The 20,950-nt window shown below is 41.4% G+C and overlaps 3 protein-coding genes across 10 annotated transcripts in view; 1 reads left to right on the forward strand and 2 right to left on the reverse strand.

Moving 5' to 3' along the window:
• The window catches only part of fam135b (family with sequence similarity 135 member B), a 35,665-nt gene extending 32,703 nt beyond the window's left edge, over positions 1-2,962 (reverse strand). For all 3 annotated transcript variants that reach the window (XM_061759626.1, XM_061759628.1, XM_061759625.1), the window contains exons 1-2: positions 2,877-2,962; positions 1,931-2,193 (exon numbers count right to left, since the gene is read on the reverse strand). The gene's annotated coding sequence lies outside the window, so the exon portion shown is untranslated. The remainder of the gene's footprint in view (positions 1-1,930; positions 2,194-2,876) is intronic.
• Positions 354-18,131, forward strand: LOC133470797 (collagen alpha-1(IX) chain-like). 2 transcript variants are annotated; one of them, XM_061759630.1, is made up of 38 exons: positions 354-520; positions 2,946-3,025; positions 4,358-4,429; positions 5,512-5,641; positions 7,959-8,355; positions 9,795-9,875; positions 10,886-10,903; positions 11,195-11,284; positions 11,385-11,420; positions 12,097-12,168; positions 12,249-12,296; positions 12,393-12,428; positions 12,521-12,544; positions 12,619-12,672; positions 13,046-13,117; positions 13,388-13,426; positions 13,578-13,634; positions 13,750-13,803; positions 13,899-13,952; positions 14,040-14,093; positions 14,171-14,224; positions 14,298-14,351; positions 14,422-14,475; positions 14,593-14,646; positions 14,739-14,792; positions 15,314-15,358; positions 15,449-15,502; positions 15,572-15,625; positions 15,705-15,758; positions 15,856-15,927; positions 16,006-16,041; positions 16,123-16,167; positions 16,259-16,291; positions 16,454-16,600; positions 16,680-16,734; positions 16,803-16,997; positions 17,085-17,171; positions 17,307-18,131. In XM_061759630.1, the coding sequence occupies exons 1-38, from the start codon at positions 492-494 to the stop codon at positions 17,510-17,512; spliced, it is 2,850 nt and encodes a 949-aa protein (XP_061615614.1). In that variant the 5' UTR covers positions 354-491; the 3' UTR covers positions 17,513-18,131. The 2 variants fall into 2 exon arrangements, with proteins under 2 accessions (XP_061615614.1, XP_061615615.1); XM_061759631.1 differs by lacking the exon at positions 10,886-10,903 and having other exon boundaries at positions 355-520.
• A 421-nt stretch (positions 18,132-18,552) lies between these two features.
• col22a1 (collagen, type XXII, alpha 1) overlaps positions 18,553-20,950 on the reverse strand; it is a 39,759-nt gene continuing 37,361 nt past the window's right edge. For all 5 annotated transcript variants that reach the window (XM_061759621.1, XM_061759622.1, XM_061759620.1 and 2 more), the window contains 2 exons: positions 20,402-20,479; positions 18,553-20,304 (listed from right to left, as the gene is read on the reverse strand). In XM_061759621.1, the coding sequence (XP_061615605.1) occupies positions 20,111-20,304; positions 20,402-20,479 (272 nt within the window). In that variant the 3' untranslated portion in view covers positions 18,553-20,110. The remainder of the gene's footprint in view (positions 20,305-20,401; positions 20,480-20,950) is intronic.

A 20,950-nucleotide genomic window follows, 5' to 3' on the forward strand; every position in this document is an offset into this window, starting at 1 on the left:
GTGTGGTTAATAACAAGGCGACCTCACATCAGCAGGACTGGGCAACAAACATTCTTCTGGCAAACTGATGCCAACACGTGATTATAAAACGCACATATCATCACCAGCGCTCAGCTTCTTCACTACTGTGGGAATAATATTAAGAGAATTACACACAGGCCGCACATATGATTAGGGGGCACCCAAGAGAGGCAAAAAAAAAAAATAAAAAAATAGAACCAGTTTACACACATGGGCCCCGGGGGCTCTAGCATCTTTTTAAGTGTTGGTGATAAAATGTTGAAACCACCTCCCAAAGAACTCCTGGCCAATGGGAGCCCATTAGCAAACTTTTATTTGGCCTCAGAAAATGCTTGAACATCCCCCTGTGCGGCCGCTCACACTCACTCCTCAACATGCGCAGGTAGGACCCAGCTGAGGGGTGGGGGATTGCAATTCGACTTCAGCGCCAGCATCCGTATCTCATCGCCAAGCGTCCGTCGCACTGAAACATGGCCTTCTGCTCCTCCGCTTTGACGAGGTAAATAACTCACGTCCGCTTAATGTCAAGGCTCCTCATCACTCAAGTTTATCGTGACCTTCCCAGAAACAGGCACTCTGGAGAGTAATTATGAGTAGTTTCTTTTACTTCTCGTCAATTAACTCTCAATGAGGCGGTGGGAAACTGAACTTTGTTCAAGGCAATGGGGGGAAATTCATTGTGAAGCACTTCCAGTACGTAAGGAATAATGGGAAACGACATGACATTGATTATACAACATAACTAGTTCCATAAAACGATACAGGCTCTTTTGCAAGCTATTGCAGCTTAGCCAAAGGTGAAGGGCTTGAACAGAATTATGGATGCAACCTCAGACAACCTCAGGACTTAATGCAAGACACCCAAGGCTCATTTTGTTGTTTTTCTCTTGTAGTTCTGCAAAATACATTTGTTTATTGGAGTGTATTTGTTACATTTTGAGAATATTTATGATTGTCTGTGGCCCATGAGACTCTCCAGGAACTTTGTTTTAAGACATCTAGATTATTTTCATGGACTTGTAAACAAGATAATCAATTGTTTTAATTGTATTTGCGAAGTTATTGTTTAGCCTTAAAGCAGGATAATTTGAGGTCAGAGTCCACAGAAATATGCACTTGTAATCCTCCCAAAAATTTTTTGTTGTTTTTTAAATTGCCTTTGGAGCAAGATTTGATGCTAAACTAAGATGACAATCTGTAATAGCAATAAACTTCTTTTTTTTTTTTTCAAAAGTAAATACTTGGAAATTTCTTGCATTTCTGGAGATCACAACGAAGCTTATTCAAGTTTTAAAATGACTGGATTTTATTCAATCTTTAGATCCTTATATCATTCTATTTTATTGCCCAATTTGTTGGGATAATTGCTGTCATGGGCATGCTGGAGCCAATCCCAGCAATCTTCGGGCGAGAGGCAGTGTACACCCTGAACTGGTCGCCAGCCAATCGCAGGGCACATGTAAACAAACAACCATTCGCACTCACATTCACACCGACGGTCAATTTAGAGTCTTCAATTAATCTACCATGCATGTTTTTGGGATGTGGGAGGAAACCGGAGTGCCCGGAGAAAACCCACGCAGGGACGGGGAGAACATGCAAACTCTACGTTGGCAGGGCCGGGATTTGAACCCCGGTCCTCAGAACTGTGAGGCAAATGTGCTAATCAGTCGCCCGCCGTGCCGCCTCGTATTCAGTGTGTATCAAAGTTCACATGGACATTGCATAATTCATTCAGCTTATAGCTATGAATGGGTCAGGTATTTATATATTTTTTTAAGTTGTCACATTCATTTATTCAAGTGTTTAGGAAAGCGTTGTCACCACCTCTCATTACCACCTACAACAACCTTTATGCAAAAACTACCTCATAAAGTGCATACATAAAAAATGACAGATGCGCCGGTACCTTTGAGATGGACTGACAGGAAAAGGAAGTAGCCAGCGAGATCCTGAGGGGGTTTGAAGACCCTTTTCTCTTCGGAGGCTGACGTCCGCCCCTGCAAAGAGCTTTTCTGCTGACAGGGCCATCAGTCACCTCTCTTGGCATTTCACTCACACGTCCGAGAGTTAACAGAGAGGGAGGTGACGCCCTTGATGACACCTCCGTAGAATCAGCTTCTTGGATGGGATGAGCGGCAGCAGTTCATAAAGAGTCCTGTATCTCGATCTCTGGAAGGATTTGGGATTGCAGTGGAAAGAAAATAGGAATAGGAGATTTTTAACTGCAAGGATTATTTAGTTTTTTTTTACTTTGTGGAGTAGTCAAGTGTCCTTTAAATTTGGCACAAATATTTTTTTAAAAATGCTTATAGAGGATTTTATATTCTCCCTTCAAAATATTTCAGAAAGTGAAGTTCAGAGATGGATAGATGACTCCGCAAGTTGTGGTTTAGTTTCGGTGCTAGTGCATCATTATGTTAGTATGGAATATTATTTATCATCTTCAATGAAATATTGATAGATTTGACAGAGGTTTGTGATCAACTAAAATCTAAGGAAAATCCAATTAAATTTCTGTAAAAATAAGCATCAAGAAGTAATCATTGCCATATACACCCCCAAGATATGAATCCCCCAGATTTTAGTGTAGCATTAAAAATGTGTATTATGCTCCAATATTGCCAAAATTGAAGTCAGCCCACTCTAATTCTCAGTGGCTCAATTGTAGAGCTGCTCTGCATCATACAGAAACTGTTTCTAATATTCTGCCCCTCTTGTATAGTTAAATAATTTGCCCAAAATTTGTATTCCCATTATACAGGTGTAGCTCATATAAAATCCAATGACAGTATCTGTATTAGACATAAATTGTTTGGAGTGTGTCTGCACTGCAATGCCAATACAATGTTCACCTCGGCTCCTTCTTCTGTTGCGAACGACTGCAGAAAATCACGCTGATGTTTCCCGTCTTGTTTGTGCAGAAAGCAGCCAAGCGCTGCGACGCTGCGGACGCCCGTCTGCGTGGCCCTCGTGTCCCTCCTTCTTGCTCCTGCTCTCGGACGTAAGTCATTACACAATGCGAAACACATTATCATATTTACCTGCATGCAGTTGAATTAGATCACAGGTGTCAAACCTATGGCCCTGGGGCCATATCCTGCCCGCCACATCATTTATTTTGTGGCCCATTAAGTAAATAAAGTGTGTTTATGTCTTACTCCTTCTTGCTTCTTTGTAAATAGATTTGTTCTTTTTATTTTGGCAGATATCTGTCCCAAAACAAATATCTAATAAATAGCAGCTAATCGGTGTTATAGGGCTTTAAGGAACTGATAATTGAACACAAACACTGGTCGGTAGACAATATAATAATACAGGCATATATTCTTTATCCTTTGCAAAAATAAAAAAAATACTAATATTACTGCAGATTACTGAGTCACTTACATTAGTTATGTAAAACTCTTCTTTGTTTATCTGCATGAAGCGGTGAAATGTGGGAAATGATAGCTATGATGTCCACTATGATGAAAATGACCGATTAGACTGTGCAGGTGTACCTAATGAAGTGGCCGATCAATGTGTGTGATTAATGTTAAATCCTGTGCTGTTGCCGGGTCATCCTCTTTATCATAAACCGCCATGCAAACGTCCCAAAATAGCAGCCATGCTTTACTGGTCTGTGTCGTGCCAGGGATTAAATCAGATTAAATATCCCATTCTGACAATCCCATTGTCTGCACTTGTTTATGGAAGCCGTAAATGTAATATGACTGCAGTAAGCTGCAGATGAAGTAAGAGTGCATCTTTTTTTTTTTTTTAATTATTATTGTTGTTTTAAAAACTGCACGCAATGTGACGGCTTCACTGTGTTCCATCTCACGCTCGTTGCACTAATGGCTGGCTTTGCTCGTGTAAAGCGACGGCAGACAGTAACTTTAACAACTTGAGTGTGCGGTCAGATAAGTGTTTAGTAGCAATAAAAAAAATGGCATTATAAATTCCATCTCACCACTCGGTCTCATGTCTCAGCGTTTATGTGGGCTCGGTGAAGGGCTTCCAGATGTGTCACCAGCTGACTCAGATTGTTGACTAGGGTGACTCCAAATGGCTGCCACCCAGGGAACTGTGGGGGAAAAAAAGAAAAGTAGAATGAGCATTGTTATACTTGGAATACACTGGCTTTATCATCTCTACTGTAATTTGTGAAAGAATTCAAGTGTGCACAGAACTGAAATTTTACCAATTTTTCCTCTGGGAAGAAAGCAAAATCTGCAACTGAATACACGAATAACAGTGTTCTTGCACACCGATGCACCATAATATGCTGTATTAAATGTGTACGTGTTTACCCAACTAAAACTCATCAGTGCTGTATCTTCTGTCCTGTCAGAACTGGACTTCAACCGACTGGATGGCGATACCGTCTGCCCACCCACGAGAAGCGCACAGGATGATCTTCCAGGTGAAATACTTCTCAAGTACCATCCTCAAATAGTATCTTAATTTTTTTGTACAATCTTCTAAAATAAGTGCAGTGAGCCCCCATATATTCACGGTTTGGCATTCACAACTTCACCAGTACGCCGATTTTTTTTTTTTTTTTTTGGTGGGGAATGTATCCCCCCATTATTTGCTGGGAAAGTCACTCATTTGCAAATAAAAGTATTACTTTAGCCTTTGGTACCAAGTAACTATGGTGAAGTGAATTGATCAGCTTCATTGAGACAAATGTAGTGCTTTGCCGCCATCTTGTGGCATCTTGGTGCCAAGACCTTCCAATATGTTTATGTGAATTGAGGAGCTTACTTCAGACAAAAGTAGTGCTTTGCCGCCATCTTTGTGGCATCTTGGTTCCAAGGAACTATGTTGAAGTGAGTTGAGGAGCTTCATTTAGACAAATGTAGTGCTTTGCCACCATCTTGGGGCATCTTGGTTCCAAGGAACTATGTTGAAGTGAGTTGAGGATTCACATTTCGACAAAAGTAGTGCTTTGCTGCTATGTTGGGGTATCTATAGTCCATCATAAACCTGTTTAGGGGGGTTTCCGTTACTTGCAGATGTTCACTCTTCGTAAAAGGTCCTCAGTTCCCTCAGTCCTTATACTGAGGGCATACTGTACAGGAATTAAATGCTCGAAAAACTAGTAGACACTCAACTTGCCAGAAGAAAAGCAATAACCTCAATAATTTCAAAAGGAGGCTTATCACATTCCTGCAGACATAATTAATACATTTATGCATGAGGCAAATAAAAGGTTCCGCTTGAGCTTCAATATGTCAAATGTAAAATTATTCTAACGCCCCCATTTTGTAATAGTACTGTCCCCAGGGCTGTGTTTGAAACATGTTCCCCTGGACTGGTTGCCAGTCACAGGGTGCTTGTGAATAGAGCATTTAGCATGCGATACGAACCACTGCACGAGCAGATACACCTGAGATGATTCTTTCTCCCTGTGCTTCATCATATTGATAACTCATCAAAGAAAAATTCGATTGTTTACTCGGTTTACAAAACTCCAAATTAATCATATCCATTTCTACTTAGGTTTTGATTTGATCACCCAATTCCAGCTGGATGTCATCCCCCTAAAAGGAGTGAGGAAGGTTGATGGCTCAACTCCCCTCCAGGTGGCCTACCGCCTCGACCGGGAGGCCAACTTCCAAATTCCAACCATGTAAGTACAGTTTTTTTAGTTTTGGGTTTCAAAGAGCACGCATGAATGTCGCCGGGTGGGCTCCCGTTGCAGGTGTTGCATTATTACAGGTATGCCACAGATGTTACTGCATGGCGAGCGACACATAATTGGTAGTGAAAACGTGTCGGAACATATTTAGCATCTAGCGGAGCACAAAGGGATGTTTTCTGATGCATTTCAGTGGAGTTGAAACACTTCTGGGAATTTCACCAATGACCTTAAAAAAAAGAATGGTTGGAAACAAAACTAACAGGATTATGTTTCTGAGGTGCAATATTTTACAATAAAAGTTATTTTTTTGCTGAAATTTCAAAGCAGCTACATCAGCATAAGGGCCTTGTCAGAGGCGCTGCAGTTTGAGAAAAATAAAGAATAAAAATTGAAACCCAGCTAAGATAACGTATCGTTATTCTGAGCCCATTTTATGTCTAAATTGGCAAAATGTCAAAAGGGAAAGTTTTTTTTTTTAAGAGTAATCGCCAACATTTTCTACTAATCACAGTGCAGTTTTTGTACAAAATCCTACAAAATTCTCACAAGAGCAGCTTGCTGGAGAAACATCTTGACATGCCTATTTTTTAATGATGTATCTTCTGCTGCATGCGCACCTTTGAGGCTGTGAAACAAAAGGGAGACAAATAACGAATAACGTGCTGACAACATCACAAGCTTCCTGTCAAAAATAAATCTACGAGTTCGTAATTAAAGGCTGGACTTGGCAGTGTGTTGGGGGCGGGGCTCCGAGACTCAAACTCAGCTGTGTGTTCCAGAACAGGATTACAAAAAATGTAATCAAGCGAGTGAATCTGAACTCCTGGCTAGCCCAAACAGAAAAAGTCCTTCAGTCATAACCTTTAATTTCCTATAATTATACATTTGTATCTTTACGCAGCTAATCAATGCTTAGATTCTTTGATCTTAAGGTTTTATCAGGAACTAGTGGTGTTCCCTTAAATAATGTATAAATCAAAAGAACAAACTGTTGAGTCATTTTGAGCCGATTTATCAGTCTTGGCTTCACGGTATAAGTGGCAAGTGTAATGAATGCCTTCCCACTGGGTGATTATCCGTGAATATAAGCCCTGCAGGCTTAGTTTTCACCATAAGACGTGATGTCATATAAGTGAGTTAAAGAGTTTGTTCAGGTAATGGCACTTTACATAATCAAAGCCGCCACCCTTAAGCTTTGGCTGCATGGACGCCTGATCCTCCTGCAGGCCAGCTTGATCACAAGCTGTTATGTAACACCCCGGCTGCACTGTCACACTGAATGCTAATACGTGTTTACTGCCTCTCGAGTCCGACGGCCGCCACTTTAAAGTCTGTCCTTGCCAAGGTGTTTTCGACTGCACATCCCCTTTCCTTTCCTTCCCTTTCCTTTCCTTTCCTTTCCATCTGCAGAGCAACAGCAGCACATACTTGAGACGTTCTAACCTCAGGCTAACACTAGAAAGATTTCCATTTGTTTAATTGGGTAACAGGAAACTCTTTTATTGCTTCACCTTTGTTGTTTACAAGACAATAAAAAAAGAAAAGTGGGCCGCAGTGCCCATCTATGAATTCACCACCTACCGCGAATCTGGCTCATTAAAAAAAAACACAGCGAGCAAAGGCTGGCTTAAGTGAAAGATTGAATTACACCCACCAAGGCAGCATATTCCACAGTGCTTGAATAATTACATAGTAACACACATCTATATTAGCTGATGAGTCTAATTTAGGTATTTTTATGCCAGCTTTATACCAGCAACTTTGACTTTACTTTGACCGATCATATCATGAGGTTATTTTTATTTTTTTTACTGTGGAATAATAACAAGGCACAGTTTTGATACTTAAAGGTATGGGTATTCAATTGACAAACCGGTCAAATTTGTTTCTAAACACGTCATTGATGCTTGAAAATAATTACTGAAAACATGCAAAGCCTAAGAACTATGTAGAACTGAATTGTGGAGGTATTGCGTGAAATTGACCCATTCAGTTTTCCTGATTTTTTGGGGGTGCGGCGATTACGGCACCCAGTGACGTCACACCAGACGCTGGGGACGCTTTTTTTCATTGACATTTGTGATTTCGCTAATTTTCAAAAACTGTGTGAAAGAGTCTTCCCCATTCAATGTTGGTGCTGTTCACCCAGAACAGAAACCCTGGAGAAAGTCCAAATTCCCAGCTTTTATTGTCTCACCCTCTAAAGAGTGGGAGATTGTTCTGGATTTGACCTACTTGTACAGTACGTTCAATACGACATTGATTCAGCTACAGTAATTTAAACCCCAGTTTCCAATGGTCCTAGGCTCAACTTTCCACGTGGTTTCCCCGATGAGTACTCTTTCATGGTAACATTCCGCATGATCAAGAACACAGTGAGCAAGGTATGGAACATCTGGCAAATAGTGGACGAGGACGGCCGCAAACAAGCCGGGATGAGGCTCAACGGTGACCAGCAGTCTCTGGAGTACTTCCTGACGAGCCCAGATGGCAACCTACAGACCGTCACCTTCCCTGGCCTGTCGGTGCTCTTCAACACCAAATGGCACAAGGTGATGATCGGCGTAGAGCGCGACCGGGTCACGCTCTACGTGGACTGCCAGCCTGTGGACCAGAAGCCCATCAAGGGCAAGGGGCCCATTAACACAGAGGGAGACACTCTTATCGGCAGGCTGGATTCTGACCCTGAGGCGTCCGTAGTGGTAAGCAATGACAGCGAATTGTCTTTTTGAAACAATGTTCTCTGAACTGTACAGTATGTTCATCCAATACAATCCAAGAAAGAAAAATCACATTGAAGAACACCTGTAAGTGAATCACAACAACCTATAGTGGGCGCTGATTAAAAAGCACTTTATCAGGCAAGGAACCATTTTTGGTAGCCTGACTGTCTGAATTAAGTGGAATATGTCTGCCTCACTATGAGGAAGTAAAAAAATTCGGGCAATCAGCAGAACAATGATTGATGTTTTAGTTACAGAAGAATTAAGGAATGCGGAAAAGGATAATTACTCCCTGGTACTTGACGTTTATCCAGATCCTTTCAAGGGTTCTTCATTGGCCGAGGCCACACAGATTTGAGTGGAAATCATACTCTTGCTGACTAAAAAAAACAAACCAAACCAGAATGTTACTAAGAACAGCTCTGTCTCTGCCAACATCCAACAATCTTAATTTGGTTCATCACGAAATTGCATACTTTTTGCAAAAGATTTTCTCATTAAAATGAATGCATTATTCTCTAAGTGTGACTGAAGTTGATATCACAAAAAAAATTACAATTGGCGACTCACACCTGCACACTTAGCAATTGAGCACCACACATCTCCCGAAAGGCTGTAAAGAAAAAACTACGACTGTATATTAGGCTTTGAGGCTCTTCATGCAATATACTGTACTGTACATTCTATTTTTTTTTTTTTTAATTAAACCATAAAAACATGGCATGGATTTTGAAAGAAGAAGCGGATTGCCACAAGAGAGGAAATGGGTGAGAATAAATGACAGAATGTGGATATTTTAATAGGCTGCTGGCAATGAGTCATCGCTTCACTTATTGACTGCAATCGTGTGTTCCGACTCTCCACAATTGCTTTCTATCCACAGGTACCTGTAAAATTACAGTTGACTACACTATATATTTAGGCCGCAGCAGCTGCCGGCCAGCTGGGTCTCACTTATGCCGAGTACCCAGAAACATATTTTTCTTTTTGTAAAAGCTTGTGTATTTTTAATTGGCTGGTGCATTTGCAATGTTCTGCCACTGGCTGGCGACCTGACCAAAAGTCAGATGGTATAGGCTTAAGCGCACCGTGGCCCTGCTGATAAGCGGGATGGAAAATGGATTCGATGGATGGATCTGCGACATTGCAGAGCCGTTCACTGGCGATCGTTTTGAATCGCCGCTAAACTGTCGGCCGTCAGTCGGCCACACGTGAAAGGTAGTTGCTGAACCCCGCACATGCGCAACATTCCAATCTGGCTCAGCCGTGTCGCTTGGTATGTAGCGGGCCTTAAGAAAATGTCCCAAAATTTTGCAATAGTTTAAAAAAAAAAAAAAAAAGACAGACTTTAACAACATCTAATTTCCTCAAACTATTGTAGTATTTCATTTAATTATGCACTAATATCTTTGTTTCAGTTTGAGCTCCAGTGGATGTTGATTCACTGCGACCCAAAGAGAGCCCAGCGAGAGAGCTGCAACGAGCTGCCTGCCACCGAGGTACATGTGACTCAGAGGTGCTCAGCATCTGCTGCGGTTTGTGGTTTTCGGCGAAGCAAGCGGCCCTATTGCATGCTGGGAGGAAAAAAGGCAGAGATGCTGAGATGGAACGATACAAGTGTAACCAATACACTAATGGGAACAAGGAGGGGAAGAAGTGCTGTTACCCTGAATGCAAAGTTAGCTAACAAGTAACTTTAAACATTAAGCAATCTTATTTGGTTAGATGGAGAATATTAGTCAGCCTGCACACTATTGGTAAATTCCAGAAAGATATTAAATTTGATTCTATCCAGAAATGGTGTGCGCCACAACATTTCTTGATAGAGATCATCCACACTATTCCCATACGCAACTCATTAAAACTGGCATTTTTTTGTTTGTTTGTTTGATTGATTTGGACTTTAAAAGTAAGGTGTGCAATTTGTTTGCCACAGAATCAAAAAGTTGAGAAATTAATAGGTTTTCATTGTTTAAAAACAAATGCAGAATGTAAGTGAATTATTTTAAAAACCTTAATTTTTCTTTCATGGTTTGTAAAAGCATCTGTAATTAAATTAAATATGGTTTTAAACAGCATGTCTATCAATCCAGTATGTTGTGAATGAAAGAGAGAGACACAATTTTCACCCAAGCATGCAAGTTAACGAGTGGGATAGCAATATATTTCGTTTGCTTTTTCCTCCAACATTTTGGTTGTTCATTGAGAAGTATTTAACAAGATGTCATGAAAGTGACACTGCAGCATTATTGTTTGCATCTACGCAAAGTGTTCAATCAAGCATATCACCTTCATATATGCATTTGCCTGATGAGCTGCAGGCTAACGTGGGGAGGCCGGTGTTTACAAGGGGTGTGTTTGGACAATGGGCTGTGTATTAAAATAAGAGCATGATAACTCACTGCAATGATTCTTAGCAGATGCGCTTCTGCTGGCTCCTATGGTGACGAGGGGGTGTGACTACTTTCACTAACTCTTCTATTTTTTCTGATTTCTCTGGCTCCTTCAGATGTTTGCCAATGCTGAGGTATTTATCTATCTACTTTGTTTTTGCTTAAACTCTGTTTCAGTGCTGAGGTTGCTTGACCGCCTCATTGCTTTGTTACAAATCTAATTCAGGATGGTGGCTTGATGGTTGAAGAAGAAAACATTTATCCATTTGCACACAATACTAGCAATACTTAATTCACATTATGATTTGTATTAGAATACAGTACACCATATTAGAACACCACCAAATTAAAAGTGTATTTAATCATTATATAGGCATATGCCATTTTTTATTTTTTTTTTGCTGACTGTCCATTTCCTGTCACAGCCAGACAGGTTAATCCAAGGCCCCCCTGGAGCCACCGGCCCTGAGGGTCCTCGTGGGCCTGCGGGGGAAGATGGCCGAGATGGACGAGATGTAAGAATTTCCACCATCTGATAAACGACCATATATATATATACACTGTATATAGTCCTATATGTAAAGTTTTCTATTGAGTGTTTGATTTTCTCTCCAGGGTCTTCCGGGGGTTCCTGGCAGCCCAGGTGCGACTGTAAGTGTAAAATAAATCAAACTGCCCCTTCGAAAATAGGACCATTCTTCCTCTATGGCTTTACTTTTGTGTCACGACTTTTAAATCAAGGTAAAGTGACTCACACCCACAGACGTAAACCTTGGTCCATTGATGGCACCCAAACGGTCAACCTTGGAAGGCTAAGCAGAGCAGTCAAACCATCAATTCTGAAGCCCATCCAAGCATAGAAGTGCAGTGATGGCGGGCTGATAACGGCCAGCCTCTGAACGTGATCTAATACTTGTAATTATTTTTTTCTATGAGACACATGAGGATGGATGCCCAAATCCTTTTGGAAGCTGCGGCACTAATGCAAGAGAAGTAATGTACCGATGGTGCAGGCCTATTCTTTGTTTGGGAAATAACAATGACCATTTATCATCATTACTACAGATGTGTCTTGCATCACTCTCAAAATAACTCTTTCAAAAAAACAAAATCAATATGTTACGCCTATATTTGCATCAACAACCTAAAGACCACCAACAAGCAAAAGGTTAACTCATCAATCTCATTATCATAGTCCCATCCAGCCTTAAACAAGCAGAGAAACAAGGATTTACGTTCACTGTCACTGCTTTTGCACAGTCGACCAACTGCTGTATGTAGCGAGGAAGATAAAGCTCTCCTGTTTGCATTGTGTGCGCTTGCGCAGGGCAGCAAAGGTGAGCAGGGAGAAATTGGACTTCCTGGGCAGCGAGGCCTACCTGGTCTTCTAGGACCAGCTGTAAGAAATACCCTCTATTACTATCTGGTCTTTTTGATATCAATTACACTGCCATTGCCATCTGTGTTTGTTTTCTGCAGGGTTCTTCTCCTGGCCCAATGGGTCCCAGGGGGCCAGTGGGCGAGAGAGTAAGGAACCATTTTAATCTCTTCATAATCTTCCAGCAATAAGATGCAAGTTTATAAATTAACCTTGACACTACCCTGTCTGTCCTAAACCATTAGGGTCTCCCTGGCTTTCCCGGGCCTGCGGGTCCTCCTGTGAGTCAACGCCACTCTTTTAACAACGAATCGATGGTCTCAATACAATCATTACGTAATCAAATGTCTTTCATACTGTTGTGTCTTAACAGGGCCCAGCAAGTGAAGGACCCGCTGTACGTGTTCACGACGACAGTCTAGTTTCCCAATATAGTGCTGCTGTAAATGACTTTGCGTCTGTTTCCAACAGGGACCGCCAGGAAAGCCAGGAATACCTGGAGATGAAGGAAATATCGGGCCTGAGGTCAGAGAACAAATAATGCCAAGTGTCATTAGAAATATTGCAATACTTAAGTTTTTAGATTTCTTGTGTTTTGACAAAACACGTTTCGAGGAGAGAGAGTTCTCTTACCTGGTTGATTGTTTCGGCTGACAATTCAACCTTCGTCAGGGCTTCTCAAGTGCCAGCCAAAACTGTCAGCCTGTTAAGAAAACTTCTCTTAACCCCCAAAATTATTTGGCTGAACAAGAATTCTAAATGGTATTATCAAAGAAGACAAGATGAATGCAATTGATCTATTGTGACACTTATTCCGCGATTCTCATCCCTAGTATTTTTAATCAGATTATTGGTCATTTAGTTTTACTATGAAAGGTTTTGATGACACGTCTTGCAGGGCGCACCAGGACCCAAAGGGGACAATGGAAACCCAGGACTCCCGGGGCTTCCAGGACCTCCTGGCCCAGTGGTAAGAAAAGCCTGACTGAAACCATTTGTTCTTGGTGGTTTTCTGGGTGTTAAAATTTGGATTTACAGATACTGATGGTAAGGCTGGACGGATTGTCAGTGCACTTCCGCCATCAGTCCGTTGGTCTACGTCAGTTTGATTCAAACACAAATGTTTTTCTTCTTGGCCTCTCAGCTCTTCAGTTGCTTTTCTCTGGGAATCTGGTGTTTGATCTGTAGAAACATCTAAAGCCCCTTTGGATGTTTTAGATGTGACTCTGCTGTGTTTTAGGGGCCACCTGGTGCCAGCGGTGAGGGAAGTGGGGAAGCTGTGAGTGTCTTTCTGTCTTTCATCCTGTTATCACATTTCTTGGATGCATGGCTGCGAAATTGTCACAGAACGTTTTGTCATTCATGTGAAGAGCTGCTGTGTTTTAGGTTTTGGTTTTTTGTATTATTATTAGTCTATAATATATTTGTAGTGTCCTGCAGCCTGCCCTGCTGGACCCCAGGGATTGGCTGGCCTACCAGGCATGAAGGTGAGCAATGCTAATCAGGGTTTCTGTGGACTGTTACCAATAACCCTTGACTTTTAAATTCAAAATGCCAAATTCAATACACATTGATCACTAATTATTGGATTGTTGCCCTCAGGGACACAAAGGTATGCCTGGTGAAAATGGCAAAGATGGTATCCCTGGAGAAAAGGTACTTGAGGGAAACCATAAATGTAGTCCAACAAAAACAACACTGATTGTCAATAGTTAACTGTGAACACATGATAATGTTCATTGTTTCCACAGGGAGAGACTGGACCACAAGGTCCTCAAGGTACGCCAGGTCGGATGGGAGACGATGTAAGACGATCTGTCCATTGTCATAATGTTGGTTTACTATGTCTAAATTTCCTCTATATTCTTTCATGAGATATGTGTCTATCTCAGGGTCAAAGAGGACCCATTGGATTTACTGGTACAACTGGGGAGAAAGGAGACAGAGTAAGTTCAATTTTGGTCTGATCACATAAATTCAACCTATAGATTTGTGCCTTTAATAAATGCCGGTTCTGTATTAGGGTCCTCCAGGTTTCAATGGCATGCCTGGAGCCACTGGCCCACCTGGAGCTCCTGTAAGCAATCTTGCAGTGCATCTACCCTAGTAAGGGTCTCTGGAAGTGTTAATGAGTGTGTTTCTACCCTCAGGGTGTGGAGGGATTGCGTGGACGTCAAGGTTTGGAGGGACCCAAGGGGGATGAAGTGAGTATTCCCTTAGAACATTTCAAATGTTATTTCCCATATGGAATTCATGATTGGACTGCCTGTTTAGGGAGCAATTGGACCTCAAGGAGAGCAGGGTATTCAAGGAGAAAAGGGAGATGTTGTAAGTCAGCTTGATTGGTTTTCAAATATGTATGAATTTTATGCAGCTGCATATTTAAAAAAGCACTCGCAAATGTGTTTTTTGTTTTTGTTTGATTTGTACATTGGGGCATGACAGGGAGTGCCAGGCAAAGATGGCATGGATGGAATTCCTGGAGTTGATGGGGCCAAGGTGACTTCTCGGCTAAAAATAAATGAATAAATACATTAGTAAAATGATAATAAGCTTTTTTTGTGCATCTAAACTTTCAATCTATTCAACAGGGAGAACCTGGTCCAGCTGGAACAGTCGGGGTGAGGGGGGTTGTGGGTATTCCTGTAAGTAACCTTAATATTTGTCGTTTTCTGAACTATTCCTAATGAAAGACAGATTAGTTTTGCTCAACCTCATTTGTGTTGATTGCTACATTTTAGACTATTCTTTGAGAAGCAACAATAGAGCTCAATATCTGCTATAGCCAATCCCAAGTCAAGTAGTCCCCAATACACATCTAGGATGTGACGCCATTGCTCAACAGTTCACGCTACACACACATAGGCACAAACTTTGCTAAACAGAATTTCCATGCCAGATTTGTTTCAGATTTAAAAAAAAAAAAAAAAAAAAAGCATACATCATCTGTGGAAGTGTTATGGAAAGTGGAGATTTGCATTAACATGTGCATGTATAAATAACGGTCTAAATGTGCGTAAATGTTACGCAATGGCAAGGCTCTGTCTCTGTAATGCCCTTGAGAAATTTCCTCACAACAGCATCCGAATTTGTGAATGGAAAAATATTGGGAATTATTTTTGGCCAAACATATTTTAAGGGTCTTTTCTCATGTTTTTCTCTTCAGGGCCTTCCGGGCAAGCAGGGAGTAGTTGGACCCTCTGGCGAAAAGGTATCCTTTTAATTTCAACTTCTCTCTAATGTTGAATGACTACGTTACGTGTCCAAAAATAATAATTTAGAGCCATAACACATTATCTAGGGTGATACTGGTGCTGAGGGAGCCATTGGGCCAGCTGGACATCCAGGCAAAACTGTGAGCTTCCTGAATTCGGATCATCTGTCATTTAATGCTAACTGTATATTAATATACGCATGTGTACAGGGCGAGGCCGGAAAATCTGGAGAAGATGGAAAACCAGGAGATAAAGGGTCAACTGTGCGTTGGTATTTACTTATCATTACTGTATTTGTCTATGATTTAAGGGGTTTTCATTGAATGTGTGATTCATTTTCAGGGTGAACCTGGGAAACAAGGGCCAGTGGGGCCTGTGGGTCCTCCAGGCATCGAGGTGACACCATTTTGCTATCAATGGGGCTGAACCAAAGTGATGTTCCCATGACAAATTAACAGATTGATTTAAAATGGTGTGAAACTGATCCTCACAGGGTGAAAAGGGAGTGAAAGGCAACACTGGGGGAAAAGGAATGAAGGGTCACACAGGACACAAGGGGGATCAGGTTAGACAGAATAATTTTCCCTAAAATATCACTTAGCAAATGTAAGTCAAAGTATGTTTAATAATGTGCTGTGTATAGGGACCGATGGGACCAGAAGGACCAAAAGGAAGTTTGGTATGCCTACTGCTCTTTGGAAATATAGATATTAATATTTAATGAATATAACATAACCTTTCAATATTCTTTTGTGACTAGGGAGATACAGGTCTTCCTGGAGATCCTGCAGTCAAAGGAGACCAGGTATATTTTTGTCTCGTAACCACTACATTTGACTTAATATTAGTTTGAATCAAACATCACACCTACCCGTTCCTTTTTTTGTATCTGTCAGGGCCCACCTGGTATTCCTGGAATTAAAGGAGAGGTACAACTATCATGTTAATTCATATCACTAACTATTGGGACCACCATAGAATTTTTTTTTTTTAAATAAAAATCCACACCTAAGCAGACCACATTTATGTGGGACATATAGTTGTTGGTAGTGTAAGAGTGGACTGGCATTGCATTACACTGTCCTATTCAGCATGGAGGAAAGGGCCTGAGAGGAGCAACCGGAGCAGAAGGAAGACCAGGTCAGCCAGGTCACGAGGGTTTGGCTGGTCCAATGGGAGCCCGAGGGCTGGAGGGTGAGCCAGGATTACCCGGAGCACCAGGCCCCAGAGGTCTGCCTGTAAGTGTTGCACCTGATGACATTGCCATAAGTTTCTCTCAAATACAAACAGTACTAACACACATTTATAAACTCACAGGGGCCAAAGGTTAGCGATGACAAGCTTCGGGAGATGTGTTTGGCTGTTGTTGAAGGTACAGTTTGTGCACTTTGACTTGAAATTGCAGGACAAGTTGACTTGATCCTTCTATTGCCAATGCAGAACAATTAGCAGAATTCATGAAAGACTTCCTGAAGAGGCCCGCTGCCCTTGGAGCCCCAGGCATCCCAGGACTAGCGGGACCACCGGGCCCTGCTGGAGCCGACGGAGCACCAGGACCCCCAGGAGCTCAAGGGTCGATGGGTGCCAAAGGCCATCCGGGCTACTTTGGGATCCCAGGCGCACCGGGCAAGAAAGGTCAGTATGATATAAATGCTGCTGAATTTACCAGAATATGCTGGTCAGTATGTTCCCAGCTCCCAATCAATTGGCTGCTTTCTGTAGGTGACCCTGGAGCAAAGGGAGATAAAGGAGATAAGGGTGAAGATGGTGTTGGAATCAAAGGAAGCGCAGGGCTACCAGGTGCACCAGGTAAAATAACAGTTGACATGTTACGATTCAAAGCAAACCAGGTTTTGGTTTAGCTACTTGTATCCTTTACCTACATGGTTACAAAGTTATAGCAGATAAAGATAACTTATACCATTTGTTTTAACACTACCTTAGGTGCCCAAGGTGCGCCTGGCATTGGCAAGGATGGCAGGGACGGAGAACGTGGTGAACAAGGAAGCCCCGGAGTCCCAGGCGCGGCCGGTCCAAAAGGTCCCTCTGGTCCACCAGGTCTTTGTGACCCATCGACCTGCATAAACAGAAATCCACCAGCTCTATTCATGTACAGCGGGAAGAAGTCGGCTGCTTACAAAAAGAAATGACACACCACTGCTCATTTGGCACACTCAGATTTTCAACCTTCAAGTGACGGAGTTTCTAGGCTGGCCCACAAGTCCAGTTTTTATCTTCTTGAGAAGTCTACATTGGAACTGTGGATGTTAGCGACACAAAGGGAAACAAGACAAGGCACAACTGCAGATATTGTCTGGACATTTGGACTTTTGTGCAACCCTAATGGGACCTTATCTGAAGGTGTGTACTAAAAAGATGCTCCCAAGAACGAGCTTCTGACTTTGATACCTTTAGCAAAACAATTACAAACAAACTGTAAAACAGAAAAAGACCTCTCTCTCGCACAGCATATATTATTGTTTTGAAAAAGCTCACAGAATACTCAAACGTGTATTCTTTTATAGCTCCGAACAGGGTTTTCAACCAATGAGTCTCAGTGCAATTACAAGCCTAGTTGGGAGAATTTAGGGGAATTATCTTTTGTTGTTTTTTCATCCAAGACAAAACTTCAATTAAACTAAAAACCCAAATTTCAGTTGGAGTGCAGACCACAGGCTAACAATGTGCTTGTTAATGTAGAACCATGACATGATATATCATAGGAATGTTCTTTTTCAATGTAATAAAGCCATATGTTTTGGAATTGTTGCATACCTTGCAATCCAAATGTAGAGCCAATCTCTGTCACGAAGCGGCAACCAATGATATCATCATGCCGCAATTAAAATGAATGCTATCCTGTGAAATAGTCATTCATTAGACAGAAAGTCCCTTAGAAAGGTTAGTCAAGATGTCATCCCTTGTTGCCTGGATACAAAGGAAAGTCAATATTGTCCCCAGTGCGTACACACTGCAAACATTCAGCTCAAAAATACTACCTCACATAGAAACCACCTCAAGGATGATCTTATTGTGCCTCACAGCCACAAGGGTGAGGGTATACAAACCAGAAAATACAATCCAGTAAAGGATAGGTGATTAACCCTGAAACTAATTGTATGATGATGAGTGCTTGCAATCTATTATCAAATACACTAGCTGTCATCTCTTCACAATCAAAGCCTACAACTGTGGTTTGAAATGAATTTATTCCAGTCTTTATAGTACAGTACATTACATGAGTCTTTCAAATACTTACAATATGCTACTATTTGAAGGGAAAAAAATAGCACCATTTTCCCCAGATAAAAACAGAATTTATTGCAGTACTGAATAAAGGGACTTGAAATATGCTTTTCAAATCAGCAAAGGTAACTACAGTAAATGGTTCTGTGTTTTGTACATTACATGCGTTACTAAGGCATGTCTGACTGAGGGCTGTAAAATCCTTTAGAAAATTAAGAGACATGACTAATTGTTTGACCATCTCAAAGAAAGATAAAGAAGATAACAGACATAAAGATGGGATCATTTATTTGGAAGTTATGCATTATCTTGGCGTCACATAAATTACAATAATAGCTCAATAGAGCGTAAAGCAATAGTTAATCCAATATCTTCTCTCGTTTATTGGGTTTTCAAGTCCCAAAAATTCCTTCTTGAGTTTATTTTTGTGAAATATTTTTTGTGTGATGACCAGCACATTTGATAATATAACAAGAAACTGGGGGACAAAAAAAGTTAGCTTACTTGGCCCTTTCATGTGTAAGCTCTTATGAAGTCTCACGAAAGATTCATAAAGTGGCACACGAGAAAGTGGTGAGAAGCAACGAGTCTTTCAAAAAAGCTAGCTGACAGCAAAGAGCCGAGAGGTTCAACACTCAAGTCAATGCGCTGACAGACGTGCCAGGTTAGTCCTCTTTAATAAACAGAAAGTGCTTTCAGAAATTTGTCACTCACTTTTAAATCCGTGCAAAATCATTTGCAAAGTCTTGATTTTTTTTCCTTTTTTATATATATATAACAAACCAGATCTTAGAATTAAAAACCGTCCCAATCTCTCCCAGAGGTAGAAAGACTCAAATCAATGAGTTGGGAGGGTGGGAGGTGAGTTGCATGGCAGTAGGTTTCTTCCATTGTTAAAGCTTAAACGCATCAAAAAGAGGCCACTACTACTTACCTCTATTTTGGACAAGCTGGGCAAAAATTATCCCATTTGAGGCTACATAATGCACAAATATGGTCTACCATCATTCCCATCAACAATTGTTAATACTGCCTAATAATCCAAACATGGCTTCCCAAAGCCCCCCACCCCAACCCAATATCAGCAAAATAATAACCCCAACACCGAGCGATTACCCAACAGATTGACCAGCATCTGATCATTCTAGTGAGCAGTAATAGACACTGAGACAAATCTATAGCTTGACATACCTGGAGGGACCCGCATCTTCCATCTTGTCTCCTGATATATTTTACAGGAAGCATGCAAGTCAGGAAAACATATTTAGCTGCCCTCTTTACCCCACATTCCATTTTAAAAAGTCCCCAGCGTCCAATCCCCCATTAATTGCAAGCATCATACCCAAAAAAACAAAAAAAAGAAAACAAATAATGACCATCAGCACTTATTGCTTCAGTCCTCCAAAAGTGAGGTTTTTTTCTCCCCCCAAAATGTTCTTGATTCAGACAATGTTCATAAATACAGCTGTACTTCAAGCTCTTGGTGTCATCTTTTTGTAATTTTAAGTCCCCTTGACATTTTTGGTGTGAGGTCTGTTCGCAAGGCTGGCGTAGTAGGCGCACTGAGAGGGGTCGCATTGGCCAGATGGTCCTGAAGGGCCGGGTTGACCGTGGGGGCCTGGGTTTCCTGGCTCTCCTTGGGCTCCAGCTTGTCCTGGGCTTCCATCTTTACCATAACCAGGCATACCAGCTGGACCTGTCGTAGACAGAAGCACTTTAGCTCTCAAGATAGCTCAGTGCAAATCCAATAACAGTAAGCTGTGTCCAGTTGAAAGTTTTCATGTGGTTATTACCCATTGCACCAGGAGGGCCTTGCTCTCCTCTTTCACCAACCCCAGAATCTCCCTTGTCTCCTTTAGTACCCTTTTCACCTGGAAGGAGCGATACAATTGTAGGATCATTGCATTATTTTATGTCAGTCATTCAAAGACTTGGTTGCTGAGTTCTAAACACCAATCACAACTACTGAGACAGGTTTACCCATAATACAGTACATATTCATATACATATCTTTACCAACTAGAGTTCCTCATTACAGAAACCGCGTCCAAATATTGACTGGATTAAGAACATATTTTCACCTTCTAATACCTCTGACTTGAACATTTCTTGGGTGCTTTTTAAATAGACTCAAAAAGTCCCTTTGCTAACCAATACATTTGGTCTGGCTTGGACCTTGTGGATCTTAGTTTTTGGTTTTATGGCAAATCATCCAACTTAACCTTAACCTCCATATGCAGATACAATAACAAAAAAATTACATTTTCCACAAAATTAACGCAACCCATGTGTCTAGTATAAAATTTGGTAGAAGTTCATTATTAAGGCCCAATGGAAATGGA

Source organism: Phyllopteryx taeniolatus, chromosome 21 (assembly GCF_024500385.1).
Source record: "Phyllopteryx taeniolatus isolate TA_2022b chromosome 21, UOR_Ptae_1.2, whole genome shotgun sequence".
NCBI lineage: Eukaryota > Metazoa > Chordata > Actinopteri > Syngnathiformes > Syngnathidae > Phyllopteryx > Phyllopteryx taeniolatus.